At 44.5% G+C, this 18433-nt stretch overlaps 1 protein-coding gene across 1 annotated transcript; it reads left to right on the top strand.

The window, feature by feature from the left end:
• Positions 1-172: 172 nt before the first annotated feature.
• LOC137150216 (solute carrier family 22 member 6-A-like) lies at positions 173-14358 on the top strand. Its single transcript, XM_067543987.1, has 10 exons — positions 173-1030; positions 2423-2526; positions 4032-4186; positions 5104-5272; positions 7592-7715; positions 8343-8458; positions 9585-9799; positions 10698-10806; positions 11935-12138; positions 12418-14358. The coding sequence occupies exons 1-10, from the start codon at positions 629-631 to the stop codon at positions 12500-12502; spliced, it is 1683 nt and encodes a 560-aa protein (XP_067400088.1). The 5' UTR covers positions 173-628; the 3' UTR covers positions 12503-14358.
• The last annotated feature ends 4075 nt before the right edge of the window (positions 14359-18433 follow it).

The following is an 18433-nucleotide window of genomic DNA, read 5'->3' as shown; positions in this document are numbered from 1 at the left end:
GTCACCTCTGCACTTGAAGCATTTGGTGCTGTATCTAGCACATTTCTTTCAGATTTTCTCTTTTTTTGACTTAATCCATGCAAATCAAAGTAAAACTTTAACCAAGTGACCTGCTTAAGATCTTATATAACCCTCCGAGAAATAGCTAAACCTCACCTGCTTTTCCAGAGGGTAAAATGCAAGGATCAATGTGGAATCAAGCCTGACAAAACCATCCCCTTATATGTCTAGAGTTCATGGAAGAGATGTGTGGCATTTTCACACAGCTGACAGCAAACTAGGAATGATTGCATGGGAATTTTTGCAACAAAGAGGAAGCGACATCAATTAGGGAGAATATAACTCAATGCGCCTTCTTTGGAGACTACAACCTCAAGAATCTGCTGACACTATTTGCCAACACCTGACTTTTTCTAAGAAGTGCTGCACTTTATGGCTATCTTTGAGTTTCTGAAGTGGACCACAAATTGGATGCAAATTAACGTCTTTCTTTGTAGATATTTTGATCTTGCAACGTTTAATTTTACAAGTAATCGACCTATTCAGGTAACGTTGATTATTTGAGTCCCATTGTTTCTTATTTTTGCTTAACCCAGACGTTTTGTGCTGAATCTCCCAACCTGGTGCCATGAGTTTTGTTGAGCTCTTAGACCATGTCGGGGGTATGGGTCGCTTCCAAATCATCTACATCATTCTACTGGCGATCCCAGTTTTCATGATGGCCAGTCATAACCTCTTGCAGAACTTTACTGCTGCCACCTCTGAGCACCACTGCCATGTCCATATCAACATCAACGACACTCCTTACACTAACCTCACCGGAAAGCTTGGTGCCAGGGACCTCCTCAGAGTCTCCATCCCCATGGACAGCAACCAGCAGCCAAAGAAGTGCCACCGTTTTATCACTACCCAGTGGCAGCTCCTAGACCCCAATGCCACAGTCACAAACATAACCGAGATGGAGACTGAACCCTGCACTGATGGGTGGGTGTACGACAAGAGCATTTTCACCAGCACCATCGTTACAGAGGTACGTGAGAGCAAGAGCTGCTGCAGTGCGGGTAACTAGGTTGGAAAAGGATGCTTAAACCATGGGGAGGAAAATGGGGTGGATAGTTGAAAATATTTTTGTCAGAATCATTCCTGTTCCATGAATATTTGCAACTAAGTTTCACTGTCCTATGTGCACAGGAGATCACAGAATCTATCAACCCCCTTCTCCCGAGTATCTGACCTTAAAATTTGAACCAACCTACATCCCCTGCATGTCCACTGACATCAGATTGGTTTCATGGAGCCTAAATCAGTGCAGAATTTCATCCAGGGCCATGTGCTGTTCTTAGTTGCCAGAGGGGCCAGAATGTCACTTCAATCCATGCAGTTTCAAGTGGCTGCCATTGCATAGGTGTAAAGGAAAGCAGGACACAGTCCTTTACACATCACAGAGTCTGGATTCTTTCAGTGTATCAGTACGAGAAAGCTGTGGTTACATTGCTTGGGGTGGGAATTCCCCAGTCCATTTTGCAGTCAGTTTCCTCTCAATTAAACTGGACATAATCCACTAGTCCACAATAAAGGAAGCATGCACCATGATAAGAGTTAGCCATGCTCTCCCCTAGATCTCAAAGGGCTTTAAAATAGTGACTAAACCTTACCAGCCCATCTCACGGCTGGGGGAAAACTGAGGCACAGTGAGGCAGCTAGACTTGCCCCAAGTCACAGCAAGTCAGTGTCAGAACCAGGAATAGAGATCCAGGTCTCTTGAACTCTCACTCCTCTCAAGACCATCTACTTCATATGGGATCATTACATTTTATCCTACATAACATCTAGGATCCATTGTGGTGGGCACTGCACAGACCCCAGCTGAGTTCAGGGATGCTCTATGCCGGATCCTGCACAGACCCAAGCTGAGACTGGGGAACCCTTGTGCTGGGCACTGCATGGACATCAGCTCCAATCAGGGCCCTATCATGCCAGTCACTGCACAGACCCCATTTGAGATTGTGCAGGGTGCTGCATGGACCACAACTGAGACGGGGGCCCAACTGTGCTGGGTGCTGCACAGATACAGAGCTAGAGACCCAAAACATTTACAGTCTAAACAGACAAAGGAAGGATGATTCTCCCTCATGTTACAGGCGATAGACATTGAGGCTCAGAGAGGTTAAGGCTGCGATGCCCTGCAGATTACATTTCCCATTAAATGTAAATTGTGTTGGACTTTTAACGAATAAATTAAAAGTAACTGTACTGATCACAATGGGAACTGGCTGTTGAAATGCCATCAGTGGTTCGAAAACCTCAGTGTAAGACACCGACTGAGCCAGGAATTGAACCCAGCTCTTCTGAGCCCCAGTCTGGCACCTTAAACAGAAGGTCTCCTCCTGGAACCGAGCTTCGTTTTCTCTTCCCCTTACAGTGGGACCTGGTGTGTGACTCCCGGCGGCTGAAGCAGATGGCTCAGTCGATCTACATGGCTGGGATCCTGGTGGGAGGCATCGTCTTTGGAGGCCTGTCAGACAGGTGAGGGCAAGGTCATTATGAATCTGAGCAAGGCTAATCCCTGAGGGAATCAGAAATCTCAAGCAGAAGGAGAGAAGTTATGTTATTTCTGTATTTGGCACTGATGTAACTGCTACTGGAATGCTGTGTCCAGTTCTGGTGTCCACAATTCCAGAAGGATGTTGGTAGGCTGGAAAGGAGTCAGAGAATGATTAAAGGCTTGGAAAATGTGTCTTACATTGAGAGACTCCAGTAGCTCAATCTACAAAGCAAAGGTTAAGGGATGACTTGATCACAGTTTATAGATGGAGCCCTGTGAATTCTTTTTATAATTATTTGTTCTATGTTTTGGGAATTTCTTGTTGTTTTTGTTTTGTTCATTTTATCCATACAGAGGGATTAGGTCCTGTCCGTGGAGTGGGGTAGGCGGCCCTGGAAGGGGGCTGAGTCCTGCCACCTGGTGTTAGGAGGCTCTGGGGAAGGCGAGTCTTGCCACAGGTGTAGGACACCCTGAGGCGGTTGCAGACCAAGTCTGCCCTGCACTTACCCACAGAAGCAGCTCCTGTCCGGTGGAACTGGGCCCAGCTCTCCACTCTGAGTGTTGTGACCTGGAACACGGGGTCGCAGTGCTGCACAGGATTGGCCAGGCGCAACCCTGTTCAGAGTGGGGAGCCAGGCCGAGCCCCACCAGACAGGAGCTGCCACTGCAGGATGAGTTTTTTTTGTTTTATTTCATATTATTTCACATTTGCGAAAAACACAGGGATCTCTATATAGGTACCTACAAGGGGAACAGAAATCCGATGACAGAGAACTCTTCAATCTAGCAGACAAAGGTCTAACAAGATCCAGTGGCTGGAAATTGAAGCTAGACAAATTCAGACTGGAAATAAAGTGCAAATTTGTAACAGCTAAAGGAATTAATCATTGGAACAATGGCCCAAGGGCTGTGGTGGATTCTCCATCACTGGAGATTTTAAAATGAAGATTGGATATTTTTCTAACAGATCTGCTGTAGTTCACCTAGGAATTAAATCAGGGCCATCGTTATACAGAGGTCAGTCTAGAAGAACATAGTGGTTCCTTCCGGCCTTGTAATCTATGAATCAGAGCACTGCTGGGCCTAATTGTCCTCTCACATTTCTATGGGGCACTATGTCCAAAACTCACTTGCTCAGGGGCAGCAGGAGTGTGAGGAGCCTACCCACCTCTGCCAAGAAGATAGGTACACCTTATCTGTGGGGACCTCCCTGCTGCCAAGTAGGGTTATCTAGCCCTGTAGGCCTCATCATTTGCAGCTACAGCATGACTGTCATGAAGTATTTCCATCAATAACTTTTTGTCACATGCCACAGAGCTGATATTAGAACTGGGGCCTCCTGCCTCTGCCTACTCCTCTAGCCAGGAAGCCATACCAGCTAATGGCAGCAGGAGTTCCTTGCACCAGGGTTAACTCCTACTCTGAACACACTTGCCTCAATTTCCTGGGTTTCCCTCACCTGTTCTCTTGGTTCTTTTTGGCTCAGGTTTGGCCGCAGGTCACTCTTGATTTGGTGCTACTTGCAGATGGCCGTCACGGGCACCTGCTCTGCCTTCTCACCCACCTTCACTGCCTACTGCATCTTCCGCTTCCTGACTGGAATGGCCTTCTCAGGCATCGTGCTGAACGGCGTCTCTCTGTGTAAGTGTGTCTGGGGCCTGACAAGCTGGTTACTGGGGATAGAATGAGGTGCCTTGTCGCAGCAGCTGATGAATTACTCTGTGGTGGGAGCACAGAGAGACCAGAAGCACACACAGCACTGGTGGGATATCCAAGGTCTCAGCACCAAAAATCAGGAGCTAGATTTCCAAAGGTCCTGGCTCCTATTCCAACTTAGATTTACCAAAGCACTCAGCAGTTCCCATTAGGACACTAATTGCTACAGTTGACAAAGACCTGAGCACGTTATTTAGGTGCTTCAATGGGTATTGTGCACTACGAAAACTGGCCCTGTCCTCTTCTAAAAATGTGGTACCTAAATGAGAACTGAGTTCTCTGCAACAATCCCTCTCCATGTGCTTCAGTAGAGCCAGAGTGCAGGAGCTGGAGGACCCAGGGACAGCTGGTTATCAGAGGCTAACGGAACTCAGCCTAATCTATTACATAATAGCTGTGTATTGTGGCTGATGTACTTCAGGGTGCATAAGTGTGCCACTGTGGGATGCTAGAGCTGCCACTGGGGGGTCTTCTGGAGTGTTTGCAACTTTGCAGAGGGCAGTACCGCCTGCTGCCACTGGGGGACTGGTGCTACTGTAGCCCTGCAGGGTACAGTACTGCTTGCTGCCAACAGGGGGCTGGAGCTGCTGCAGGGCACAGACTGGCTGCTGCCATGGGGAGGAGGAATGGAGCGCCTCCAGCAGAGTGCAGTACTGCCTGCTGCTGCTAGGTGGGATGCAGGTAGCAGGGGAAGGAGGCACAGAAAATGCAGGTTCATCTCAGCCTCAAAGAGCTGTTTGTACATGCTTCCTGCTGCCTCCACTCCTGCTTGCTCTCACCACTGGAGGGCATCAGCCTAAGGACAGAGAGATTATTTTCCCTTTGTGTGTGTCTCTCCCCAGCTGTGGAATGGACACCCACCAGCACACGGGCCATTGTGGGCACTATGTATGGATATTGCTACACCATCGGGCAGTTTCTTCTGGCTGGGGTGGCTTATGCCATCCCCAACTGGCGCTGGCTGCAGCTTGTGGTGTCTTTGCCCTTTTTCATCTTTTTCATCTCCTCCTGGTAGGTTAACTCATCCTGATCCTTTCTGACCTATTCCCCCCCTTCAATTCTGCTCTTCTCACTGGATGCAGGAATGAGACAAACTTTAAGCAAATAGAACAAACAAATTTCTTATCTTGGGTTATCATTGTCTTGCATCTCAATTACTGCATCACTCTCTTCTGGCAAATCAGTCTTGCTCCACTTACATCCATTCAAAACATTCCTGCAAAGATCATTTCCCTATCTCAGTGCTTTGTCCATGTCACCTCTCTCTTTGCAGCCCTCCACTGGCTCCCCATTCTTCATCACATCACACATAAACTACTCATCTTCACAAAGCTGTTCATAGCCTATTCCACTGTACATATCTCATTTGTCATTCACGAGCACAATGTGGACTTCCAACTCTGATTGGCCTATGATACCTGCCTCCATCACCCACTTGCTAAATTTTCAAACAAGCACTTTTGTGCTTTCTCCCATGTTGCCCCTTGCACTGGGGAGGAGCTCCCCTGTAAACATCTGCAAAACTACTTCATTGTCCTTCTTCAAATCCTTCTTCAAACTCTCCTTTGCTGTGAGGCCTACAAAAAAACTTGACCTCGGTCAGGCTGCTGGTGTGCAGAGACAATTGCCTATAATGCTGACCAATATAGTCTAACTGTTTCCTTGTGCTCCCCTATCTGTTTGTATCCACCTGTTGTTGCTTGTCTTGTCCTTAGATTATAAAATGTTTGGGGCAGTGACTGTCTTTTTGTTCAGCACCTGGCACAATGGGGCCCTGCCTCATGATTGGGCCATCTGGGCATTACGGTAATCCAAATAATAAATAATAATGAACAAACAGCAGTGAAAGCTTTGGAGTTTCATACCTGGAATTGTTTCAGCAAACCCGAGAAATGGTGAGACTAAGAGGATAATAGATAAATAGAGATGGTTGAAGATTTTAGGTCTTAAATTTATTTTCCAAGAAAAATGGCTTCCCCTCACCCCCCAAAAAATTATTTTCTTCAAAAATTTTCAGTGAAAGAAAAAATTTCATTTTAGTTTTCAGGATTTTGGGGAGTGTTTTGCTGAAAAATAACCATTTCTTTCTAAATTTGTCAATTTTTTTTATAAAAAGTTTTCATTTCAATTTTTGGGGTTATTTTTTTCACTTTCCCCTATTTTCCAGAGGAAAAAAGAAGGCAAAAGGAAACAAAAGAGAGGAAATATAAAGACCCCTTTCAAAATGGAAATAAAATGAAAACTTTCATTTTGTTGGAAAATATTTTAAATATTTTGAAAGATTTCAAATGAAACCAAATAAGGCTCTAATCTACCCATAATGTCACTGCTAGGTAATGTGAAGGATTTACCCATCTTCAATATTTATCGGGCATCCATCACCATCATATGTAGGCACATCACAATGTTTAATGTATTTATCATCCCAGTTAGAGCTGGGTGGCAAAAACATGAGAATTTTTGAGATTTTGAAAAATGTTCCCATCCTGAATCTGGCCAAAAAGTCAAAGACAGGAAAACTTTTGTGAATTGATAATCTGAAAAAATATTCAGGTCAGGTCAATCAAAATGTTTCCTTTTGATAATTTGGAAACTTTTCTTTTTGATCTGGGGCTTTTTTATTGTTTATTGCTCTTCTTCTTTTTCCTGTAAATGAACAAAAATTTGGAAACAAAATTGTTGAACTTTTAATTTTGACAAAGGTCAAATTTTGATCCTTTTCCCATTTTTTGTTAAATCAAGAGATTCATTGCAACCAACCTTTTCCTGCAAACAGTTTCAGTTTGAACAAATCAGCATTTTTCAATGGAAAAATATTTCATCAGGAAAGGCCTGACCAGTTGTATCCACAACACCTTTCTGAGGGAGAGCAGTGCTATTATCCTCTTTTACAGATGAGGGGATTCAGACACAAAGACAGACTAAACTATCGCACAGGAAGTCTGCTGGGGAGCAGGGAATTGAAGCCAGGTCTCTGCTATCACCCTAAGCAGCTTTCCTTTCTGATGCATAGCAGGGTGCAGTGCCACCTGCTGCCACCGGACAGTCTCCTGGTGAGAATGGAGCTTCAGGTTGTAGTAACACCTGGCTTTCACCAGAAGGCTGCAGGTAGCAGGGGGAAGAGACAGAGAAGAGGATACAGGTTCCACTGTGGCTATTCCACATGCTCCCTGCTGCCTCTGTCACTGCACTCTGCAATGCCAGCATTGGCTTTGGGCACTACCCCTAGTGTAGAAGCACTGCACCATGCCCCAGTGGCGCTGATCCCGGTTCAATGAGAGCAATGCATGTGTTCTGTGCAGGTGTCTTTTCATATCTTCTGCTTCCCAGGTGGTTTGCGGAGTCCGCCCGCTGGCTGGTGATAGCCGGCAGACCTGACCAGGCAGTGAAGGAGCTCAAGAGAGTGGCCAAGATAAACCGGAAGAAGGAAGAAGGAGACAAACTCAACATAGAAGTAAGACTGGATCTCAGAGAGGCTGAGAGCTTCCACAGACTCCTAGGGGTCTATAGGCATGTGGGACAAACAGGTATAAATTGGCATGGCTACACTCATGTTGTGTGGACTCTGCAGATGTACACCAGCAGTACATTTGGCTGTAGTGTTTCGTGAGCATTGGTGTTCTTGCCATGGTCTGACTTGTCTCTCATACAGTAGGATCCCCATATGTACAAGATATCTTCTATCGATCTATCTACCTATAGCCATACATACATAACTATCCATCCATCCATCTATGTATCCACCTCTAGACATAAACACTTATCTTTTTATAAACATACATTCATACACATAATCGATCTGTTCATCCCTGTGCATACCCATCTATCTGTCATCCCCCCCACACCTCTCTATCCATCCATCCATCCATCCCCTTGCACACCCTTCCATCTATCCATCCATCCATCTATTCCTAGATGTACATATTATTTTCTCTGCACTGAAGCCTGCTCTGAGACAAGAATTTTGGCACTACTGGATGATCCAGAAACTCATTTCCTCCCATTCCCCTACTCTGTTTCCAGGCCTTTCCTATCATGCATGCACCAAGCCCTGTTATCCATAACTCTCTTCTCTCCCCAGGTCTTGAGATCCAACATGCAGAAAGAAATAGCCTGTGTAAAGAACAGTTATACCATCGTCGACTTAGTGCGGACACCTGTCATGCGCCGGATCTCCTGCTGCCTCTGCTTTGTCTGGTGAGTCGGTTCTTGTGATCGCACAAAGAGGAAGCTGAAACAATGATAAAAAGCAGCCTGCATCAATAAACCAAGCACTGCAATTTGCTGACAGTCTAAAGCATTAGAACGGGGCAAATAATGGATTTTTTGACCTGCTGGCAATTTCGAAAAATCAGAAAAAAAAAAAATTTGGGTTGAACAGGGAATGATTTTTTTCCTTAATTTTTGACTAATCAAAAAGTTGAGAAAACCAAATGAAACATTTTGCTTTGTTTTCAAATATTTTAAGATGTTTTTTAAAATAAAATTAAAGAAAATGTTGAGACAAAGAATCATTTTGAACCAAAAACTCAAAACTTTTATATTTTTTTGGTTTTGTTTTTGAGTCATTTTTTTTTAATTGAAACAATTCAGCAAAACGGACATGAATTCCCTAAGCATTTTGGTGTTGCTGAATCTGCATTTTGTGCTGAAAAAAGTTTTAGATGAAAAATTTTGCTCAGCTCTACTAAGTCCCATTGATGCTCCACTTCAACCCATGGCATGTCAGTGACAACTAGGGCTTTTGGCATGACAGTCAGTCACCTCGATTGAATATCCCACTAGTTCACAATTCAGTATGTTTTAGCTAAACTTTAGTAAATCCCACGTGGGAGTCAGCCTGCTGCAGCTAAAGAGAAAACCATCACGAGGCACTAGTCACCTATTCTAATTACGAGGGCACATTCCATGTGCAGAGCTGGGAAAAGAACCCAGGAGTCCTTGGCTCTTAGTCTGTCCTGTCCCAGCCATTGGACCCCACTCCCCTCTGAGAGCTAACAACAGAGCAAAGTCCCCTCTTGCTCGAACCTCTAGGCCCCACTCCTCTTCCAGAACTGAGAATACTACCCAAGAGTCCTTGCTCCCAGCTGCTCTGCAATCTAACTCACTAGACCATAACCCCTCCCACAGCCATGAACAGAACCCAGTGCAGTCTACTCACTAGACTGCACTGCCACCCAAAGCAGTGAAGAGAACCCAGGAGTCCTGACTCCAGTCATTAAACACGTTCCCAGGGCCTACTGTTGAAAGGGAACATGCTTGTAACAAATAAACTCAGTAGTAAGGACTCTCTGTGCAACACTATCTGTCTGTTCCATCCCAGGTTCTCCACCAGCTTTGCCTATTATGGATTGGCCATGGACTTGCAGAATTTCGGTGTCAATATCTACTTGATCCAGCTGATCTTTGGAGCTGTTGATTTCCCAGCCAAGTTCATCTCAGTGCTCACAATCAGCTTCATCGGGCGCCGGTTCACACAGGCCCTTACCCTCATCCTGGCTGGACTCTCTATCCTAGCCAACATCTTTGTCCCACAAGGTGGTTACTTGGTGTCCTGGATTTTCAGAGTTAGATCCAGAAATGTTCAAGCTTTTGTCATACCAAAGGTCTGAAGCCTGGCTGATATGGTCAGCTCACGGGAGGGAGAAGAGCTAGGGGAACTAGTCTGTAAGGGCTAATGGGGCTGAAGTCCACCAATAGTGTCATAGCTATGTTCTGTGGCTGATGTACTGCAGGGTGCAGAACCATTTGCTGCTACCAGAGATTGAAGCAGGTGACACTTGTTTATGACACCAGTTGCCATGGCACTTCCCCATGAAGCAACCCCTAGAGACATATTCAGCCTGAACCGGGCTGGCCTCTTGCAAGATCGTTGCAAAGTGGATGATCATGGTCTGTGAGGGTGACTGAGACACAGGTTCACAAGCAAAGCTGGGTGGATGGTTGTTAGTATTTGATTATTGTGCTAGGCACTGCACAGACCACGAGCAAGACCAGGCCAGCATTGTGCTAGGTGCTGCACAGACCCCAGATGAGATCAGGGCCACATTGTGCCGGTCACTGCACAGACCTAAAGTGAGAGACAGGCCCTGCCCCAAAGAGCTCACAATCTAAACAGACAAGACACAGAAAGGAATATCATTCTTCTTTCTAGATGGCAAACTGAGGCACAGATCCTCAGATGGTGTAAATTAGCCCAACACCACTGATTTCTTGCCCTTTTCGGCTTTAATGAAGAAGCTAGGGATCTGGCCCCATTGACTCTAGGGCAGCTATACTGAATTACACCAACTGGGGATCTGGCTCCATCGGCACCAGTGGAACTACAGCTGACTTACAGTAGCTGAGGATACATCCCATTGGCTCCTGACCCTTCTTGAGCATTTCAGCCTTTTTCTGGGTACTTAACCCTCCTCCATTATGTTCTTTTCCCCAGATCTGCAGACCCTGCGCACAGTTCTGGCTGTCTTTGGAAAAGGCTGTCTTGCTGCCTCCTTTAACTGTGTCTACCTCTACACGAGTGAGCTGTACCCCACAGTCATTAGGTATGTAGAAAAAACTCGAAGAGTGCAACTCAAATGTCACTTTGGAGCCCAATGGAACAGTCAAAGACCAGGGCCAAGTGGCTAGTGATTAGAATTGGTTGGGAGTTTTTTATCAAAATTTATTTTTCTGCTGGAAAAAGCTGATTCATCAAAGCCAGCCCTTTTCATGGGAAGGGACTGGTTGGAAAAAAAGATTAGAAATTATATTTTCAAAATTAAAAATTCCATTTTTCTGGTGGGAAACAACTTTGTGTTTTGGATAATGTAAACTAATTCTAGTTAAAATACTTGTACTAATTCATAATGGTCAAAATCAAAATGAAGTGATGTGATGGACCCAAACCAAATTTTTTTATATTGTATCCACAACATTTTTTGAAATTTCAACATTTCATCCTGATTCAGAATGTGAAAAATATTTGAAATGTCAAAAATTATCATAGGACAGGAAAACAATTTCCCAACCAACTCTACGAATGATTTTTGGGTGCCTTGAATTTTAGGGGATGCCCATGTTAAGACACCCCAACTGGGCCTGGTTCTCTGCAATTGCTGAAGATGTGCCATCTGAAAAATCAGGGCCCTTTCAGGCATCTCGATCTAGGCACCCAAAATCGCCCTTCTAGGAACATAGGAACTGCCATATCAGATGAAAGATCTAGCTAGCCCAGTCTCAGCTGCAAGAAACTCTGCACTTATGAGGTAACCTGCCCCCAGGGAAAGTCCCCATTTGTTAAGTTAGCACCTAGAGACCACAGCAGAGCCCCATGGCTCTAACTGCTGCACAGACCCCAACTGAGGTCAGGGCCCCCATTGTGCCAGGTGCTGCGCAGACATATAGGGAGAGCAGTCTCTGCTTTTCACAATCATATTAGACAAAACAGTCTGAGGGTGGGAGGGGAAAGAAATGCACTGAGAGAGGAAGTGATGCCCAAGGTCACACAGTGGGTCAGTGGCAGAGTCAGGAAGAGAACCCAGGTGTCCTGACTCCCTAGTCACTCTATTAATCCACATGGCCTGGCTGAGGGGTACTGTTTGGCTCATTGCCTGTGAGCTCCTTAGCCCAGATTTTTCTCATCACTTTGGCTTATGCTAATAGCTCTGTTTGTTATGATTTCAAATTCACAGGCAGACCGGCATGGGTTTGAGCAACACCATGGCGCGCCTGGGCAGCATCACTGCCCCATTGGCAAAGATGTTGGGGGAATACTTTCCCTCCCTGCCACTGATTATTTATGGAGTTGCCCCAATCATCTCCGGCATTGCAGCTGCCTTCCTGCCAGAGACGCTCAACGTCCCATTGCCTGAGACCATAGAGGAAGTGGAGAGACGGTTAGTAGAATCTATTGGAGGGCAGGAACTGTAGCCATGATGCACCATGTGCGGGCTTTGTGATATCGACAAGTATCCATTGAGAGAGAAAGAGCGAGGAAAAAATGATATGCATAATAGATAGATAGATAGAGAGATCACCTTGACTCCAATGTACCTATGGCTGATTTACACCAACTGAAATATGGCCCCATTAGCTCTGAGCATCTGTTTTAAGCCAAGTATATCTCTTGATGCTTGTATAAATGTTAATATTTATTGATATTCTTTTTCATTAAGATCCAGGCATCTGAGCGATGAAGAACAACAAATGAAGATCCTTCTGAAATCCACCCTGCCAGACCCAGCCAAGGAAGCCAGTTAAGGAAAGAAAAACAAGCAACCGTTGTAGAGCCTATGGGTAAAATTTTGAAAAGTGCCTAAGTGCCCAAGAGTTTATGTTTGATTTTCAACAATGATGTAGCCATCCCATGAGAATTAGGCACCGCACCTACCTGGGTGCTTTTGAAAATTCCATTAGGCACTGAATCTCTTGGCACCTAAATACTTTTGAAAATGTGGCTCTAAATCACTTCTGAAAAGGGGTCTGAGGCACATTTGAAGACATCTCCCTATCTCTCTTACTGTTTTAATCATGCCAGAAGTATTAGGCAAGTATCGGTAACAACTCCATAGGAGTTGAATTTTGCAGGAAAATTAATGCAGGGAATCAGCTTCTTCGAACAGTATATTGACCCCCAAATCATAGCACTTTTTCTCTGAGAACAGTAGGAATTTGTACCACAGAGACTGCTGGCGTACAAGGTGGGGGACACAAATCAATTACTCTATATAGCTTCTCCATGCAGTTCAAAATCCAGTATAGCACTCTGCTGGGTTCCAACACATGTTACCCAACAACTCAGCAAACACTGTCAGGCCAGATTCTCAGCAGGTGTTAATCCATGTAGTTGAGGACTGGCCCAGTACTGCAGGACAGTCAGATGGCAATTCTAAAGGGAATTCTGTAAGAATATGAACAGAAAAGGTGAAAGAATATAGGAGCTGCTGGACTGGATCACAGCCAAGATCCTGTAGTCTCTCTGACAGCGGTCAACAATAGATGCCTCAGAGGAAGGTGTGAGAACCCTGCAGTGGGCAGATATGGGATAATCTCCCCACCAAGTCTTATCTTGATCTCAAACAAGCATGAAAGCTGGGCAAACAACAGATTTTTCAGCTCACTGTCACTTTTGAAAAATCAAGGGGAAAAAATGCTTTGGCTGAAAAGGAAATTTTTGGCAAATCAAAAAGTGTAAAAAATTTGTTTCAAACTAAACATTTTGCTTTGATTGCAAACTGCTTTTAAGCTTTTTAGTATTTTTATAACATAACAATTGAAGGAAATTTCTAAACAAAGTTATTTCAAATTGAAAAATCAAAACATTTAGTTTTGGGGGGATTTTTCCCCCTGAAATGAACAAGTCAGCCAAACCAGCATGAAATCATGAATTGTTTCAGTGTCATCAAATCTGCATTCTTCACGCAAAACAGTTTCAGTTGAAAAATTTCACACAGCTCTAGTAGTCACAGATTGATTTAAGGCTTGAAGCATGAGGTTTCATATCCCTTCTAAAACTGTTCTTTGTATTGATATTCCTGTTATCCATATAGACGTCAAGTCCCCCTTTGGATCTTGAGTCTAGACTCTCCCAGAACTGGTAACTAAATCCAGGAGTCCTGAGGGTGTAACTGGACCTGAGCAGACATACCTGAGCTACCTTTAATCTCACTAGCTCAGGTACCAGAGAGAGAAGTACTTCAGCACCGACTGTACAAGCCTGCCTGGAACCCTGGGTCATTATTTGCAGGGCTAACCCCTGCTCAAGCGTGCGCTGCTGCAACTTCACTGTTCTGGGACCCAAGGTAGCTAGATTAAAATTAGTCTGCTTGAGTCATAATCACAGCCTATGACTGCAGCATTGACAGACCCTAACTCAACTGACTGTTGGATTTGAGAATCTTTCTCCTTATACTCCTGCTTTGTATTAATAAAATGCACATTTTCACATTAAAAAAAAAAATCCGGAGTTAATGGGATCAAAATACGGATCCTCTGCAGAAATATCCTGATCCCTGCATGGTTTAAACTCTACCTGGAACACGGACGAAAGCATCTATTCACTGTACAAAGAAAATACCTATGTGAGATGCTCTTGCAAATAAACAGTTTCTGTTGCATTTGGCTGTGTTCTTCTTGAAGGGAGCGTTCTGCATTCTTTGGAAGCCTGGCTCACAGTTCAAATACAAACACTGATTCTGGTTACATCTTTGACCTGTCGGATGCTGGAGGGAACACAGCAATCCCAGACAATAATTCCTCTGCCCTTCTCTGTGCTCTCAAAGGGCTTTTCGCATATTGCTTAACAAATCACCTGTGTGGGAGGTAGATGAATATTATTGTACCTGTGTTATGAAATAACAAAGTAATGCACAGAGCAACATGCACAAGGTTATGGATGGAAAGTCAGTGGGAAAGACAGATAAAACCCCGGAGTCCTGACTCCCAGTTCCCCCCTCACTTTCAGCACTAGACCCCACTCTGCAGAGTTGGGAACAGAACCCAAGACTCTCAGCTATCAATACTCTACTACTACTCTAACCACAAAATAACACTCCTCCCAGTAAAGACAACGAGAGTTCTGTGACACTTTAAAGACTAACAAATTTAATATTTGTAGTCATAAACTTTCGAGACTCAGTTTCCAATCTCCTGCCCTAATCTAATCTCTGGATTACACTATTCTCTCCGCAACTAGGGAATAAAACCCAGAAATCCAGACACTCAGTCCCTCCCATTCCCACTGCTAGATCATAAACCTCTTGTAGAGATGGAAACAGAATCCAAGAGTCGTGACTCTGAGTTCCCCTGTGCTAACTCACCAGACCCCACTTCACTCTATTCCCACAGTTGGCAATAGAACCCAAGAATCCTGACTCCCAGTCCCCCCCACTCTACTCATTGGACCCTTCTCCCCAGCCACATCTGAGAATAAAACCCAGTAGCCCTGACTCCCAATCCCCATGCTCTAACCACTAGACACCTACGCCCCTCCCAGAGCCAAGAACAGAACTCACAAGTCCTGATTCCCAGCCCTACTTGCTCTAACCCACTAGACCCCACAAACCTCCCGAGCGAGGGCTAGAACCCAGGAGTCCTGCTGCCTGCTCTAAGCCACTAGACCGTGCTCCCCTTCCAGAGCCAGGAATAGAAGCCAGGAATCCCAACTCACAGCCCCCCTTCCCCCACAGACCACAGAAAATAACCCCATGTCATTCCACATGAATGGATGACTGCTTTCCCAGAAATGTCCTCTGGGCCCAATAGGGAGTTGAGAGGCGTGTGGCTGCCAGTGTGAGCCACTGAGTTAACAATGCCTTGTGACTAAGACTGTAAAAGGCCTAACAGATCCAGTCATCAGCATCTGACCTTTATCCAACACAACAAGCAAATGATCAACTGCTGCAGCAAGACCAGGAGACCCAAGTAAGGCTCCTCAGACAACAACTCATTTTCATCGTTTCATACCTTTTAAGGCTAGAAGGGACCCTCAGATCATCTTGTCTCACTCTCCTGTCTATCACAGGTCAGAGAACATCACCCAGATACCCCAGCACTTATAGGAAGGCATCCAGCCTTGGTTTGAAGACTCAAGAGCTGGAAAATCCACCCCATCCCTTAAGAGTTTGTTCGAATGGTGAAGCACCCTCACTGTGAAACACCGGTGTCTCATTTTTACCTGGAACTGGTCTGGCTTCAGCTTCCAGCCTTTGGTTCTTGTTCTGCCTTTCTCTGCTAGGTTTAAACTCCACCTGGAAGGCATCCCCAGCATCCCTTTAGTCCCTGGTGTTTTCCCCCCATGAATGTGCTTTACACTGTAATTGACTCACCTCTTGATTTAAACAGCCTAATCTTCTCAAGTCTCTCACTGTCAGGCATTTTCTTGAGCCCTTGAATCATTTCTCTGGCTTGTTTCTGTACCCTCTCCAATTTTTCAACATCCTTTTTAAAAAGCACCCCCCAGAACTGGAGGCACCATTCTAGTATTCGTCTCACCAATTCCATATACAGAGGTAAAATCATCCCCTTGATCCTCTTCAATGTTCCCCTATTTATACAGTCAAGGATCACAACAGCCATTTTTGTACTTGCATTGAACTGGGCGCTCATGCTGAGTTGTTTTGTCCACCCCTAGTTCCTTTTCAGAGTTGCCACTGCTTTCCTGGACACAGGGCCCCATTCTGTAGGGGAAGCCTGCCTTCCTTGCTCCTAGATGTGTCACCTTGCATTCAGCTGTAGTAAAGTGCAGCTTGTTTGAATGATTATGGGAGCCAAGAGTCTTGCTCTCCCCTTCTTTGTTGTTGCTCTTTTGGCCCGAGCAGTTAGTCCAATATTCAGGGCCCTGCAGGGTTGTTTCTGTTAGTTTGAGGAATGGATGATATGAGTCAAGTCAATTCTTTGGTGAAATCTTGTTTATTCACAAGGTCCTGTTTCCCTGAACACTAACAGCAGCAGGCAGTTTCCTTGCTCCGGAATCCCTGTGTCTGCCACTCCAGCAAGCTCTGTGCCCAAGAAGCCCTCCCTTGTCTCTCTGTTTCCTTCCTGGGTCACATTCAGAACTAATTCTCTTGGCTTCCTACCTCCAACATGCACAACCTAGCCCTGTGTTTGCAACCAGGGAGAGCCCTATTCATCTGCCTGGGTTAATGCTGGCCTGGCCATGTGGTTTAGTGTCTTGGGTGGAAGCCTCATTGCCTGCAGCTGTTTTTTTACCACATAAAGGGGCTTGATTGCTCCTTCTGTTGAGTCTGAAAGACCGTTTAAATTATCATCCACCAAGCATCTGAGTTAACCCATTGCTGAGATGAATGGGGGCAGTTCAAACCTGTGGTTCCAGGCTCTCTGGCAACTCATCTTTGAGTTGGTTACATTTGGCTCACGTACTTGAGTTTTTCTTTGACACCATAACAGCTGGAGACTAGTGATGATGGAAACATTACTAACACAATAGTTTTCCATTGAAAAATGCAGTTTTTCCAACATTTAAATGTTTTGTGGGAACATGTTGATTTCGATGAAATTTTCAAATGGTAAAAATCAAAAGGTTTTGATTAATTTCATTTAAACTTTTACATGATATTAAAATATTACAATGTAGACATCTAATATAAAAGTATTTAATATCATAACTATATAAAGTATATTATATTGAATATTTTAATATAATATACAAATCAAAACAACATGAATCAAAATGGTAAAGTCAAAACATTTCACTTCAGCACTATCAAAATGCAGCATTTTGATACTGATTTTAAAGAAAGATGATTTCAAACTGGAACAGCTGCACAGAAAGTCTACTAGGTTGATCAGAAGAGTGGAGAATCGATCTTATGAGTAGAGACTAAAGGAGCTGGGCGCATTTAGCCTAGAAAAATGAAAGGTAAGAGGGGATCTGATTGCTCTCATTATATACATTGGGGGTGGGGGGAGGTAAACACCAGGGAAGGAGAAGAGCTGTTGAAGATAAAGGTCAATTTTGGCATAAGAATAAATGGGGATAAACTGGCCAGGAATAAGCTGAGGCTGGAAATGAGAAGAAGGTTTCTAAACATCGAAGGAGGGAGGTTCTGGAACAGCCGCCGAACAGAAGAGGGGCGGAGTGGAGGGGGGGCAAACAAGCCAACTAGTTTTAAGATGGAGCTTGATAAATTTATGATCGGGACTATATAACTGGGTTGCCTGCAAGAGCTGAGGCTGTACTCAATGTCCCAGGTGGTTTCTTCCAGTCCTATGACCTACATTCGTATCAAAACTAAACATTCTGATGGTTCCAAACTGAAATGTTTCTGAATTGTTATTTTGCAGGAAATTTCAAAGTTTTGCCTTTTTGTTCCAATTCAAAGTGGATTTTTTTTAAAAAAAATCAGTATTTCCCATGGAATGAAAATTCTGGTCCTCAACCTGCACTACTGGAAATATACTAATTTTTTTAATCCAAGCTGAGGTTCTGGAGAACATGATAGTACCTTCTTACAGAGACATGTCAGGAGAGGGTATGGGTGTGAACTAGCTGTTTGCAAGCCCTGGCATAATTAGCACATAAAACTCAATGGCACAGGAAGTCATGGAGGCCAAGAACATAGCAAGGCTCAAAGAAGGACTGAACATTTATATGTATATCAAGAGTATCTAAAGTTGCCATAATTATTGCTAAGGGAAGGAATATTAAACCTCGTGCTTCAGGGTGTAAGC

This window comes from Emydura macquarii, unplaced genomic scaffold (assembly GCF_026122565.2).
Source record: "Emydura macquarii macquarii isolate MOO-44397 ecotype Brisbane River unplaced genomic scaffold, CSIRO-AGI_Emac_v2 contig_968, whole genome shotgun sequence".
NCBI classification, from domain to species: domain Eukaryota; kingdom Metazoa; phylum Chordata; order Testudines; family Chelidae; genus Emydura; species Emydura macquarii.
This window is presented reverse-complemented; position numbering and strand designations above follow the sequence as displayed.

Coding starts and splice junctions, on each gene's coding strand:
- LOC137150216 (XM_067543987.1), top strand. CDS start 629: ATGAGTTTTGTTGAGCTCTTAGACCATGTCGGGGGTATGGGTCGCTTC. Junction 1,031..2,422: donor CCAGCACCATCGTTACAGAG/GTACGTGAGAGC, acceptor TTCCCCTTACAG/TGGGACCTGGTGTGTGACTC. Junction 10,807..11,934: donor CTGTACCCCACAGTCATTAG/GTATGTAGAAAA, acceptor TCAAATTCACAG/GCAGACCGGCATGGGTTTGA.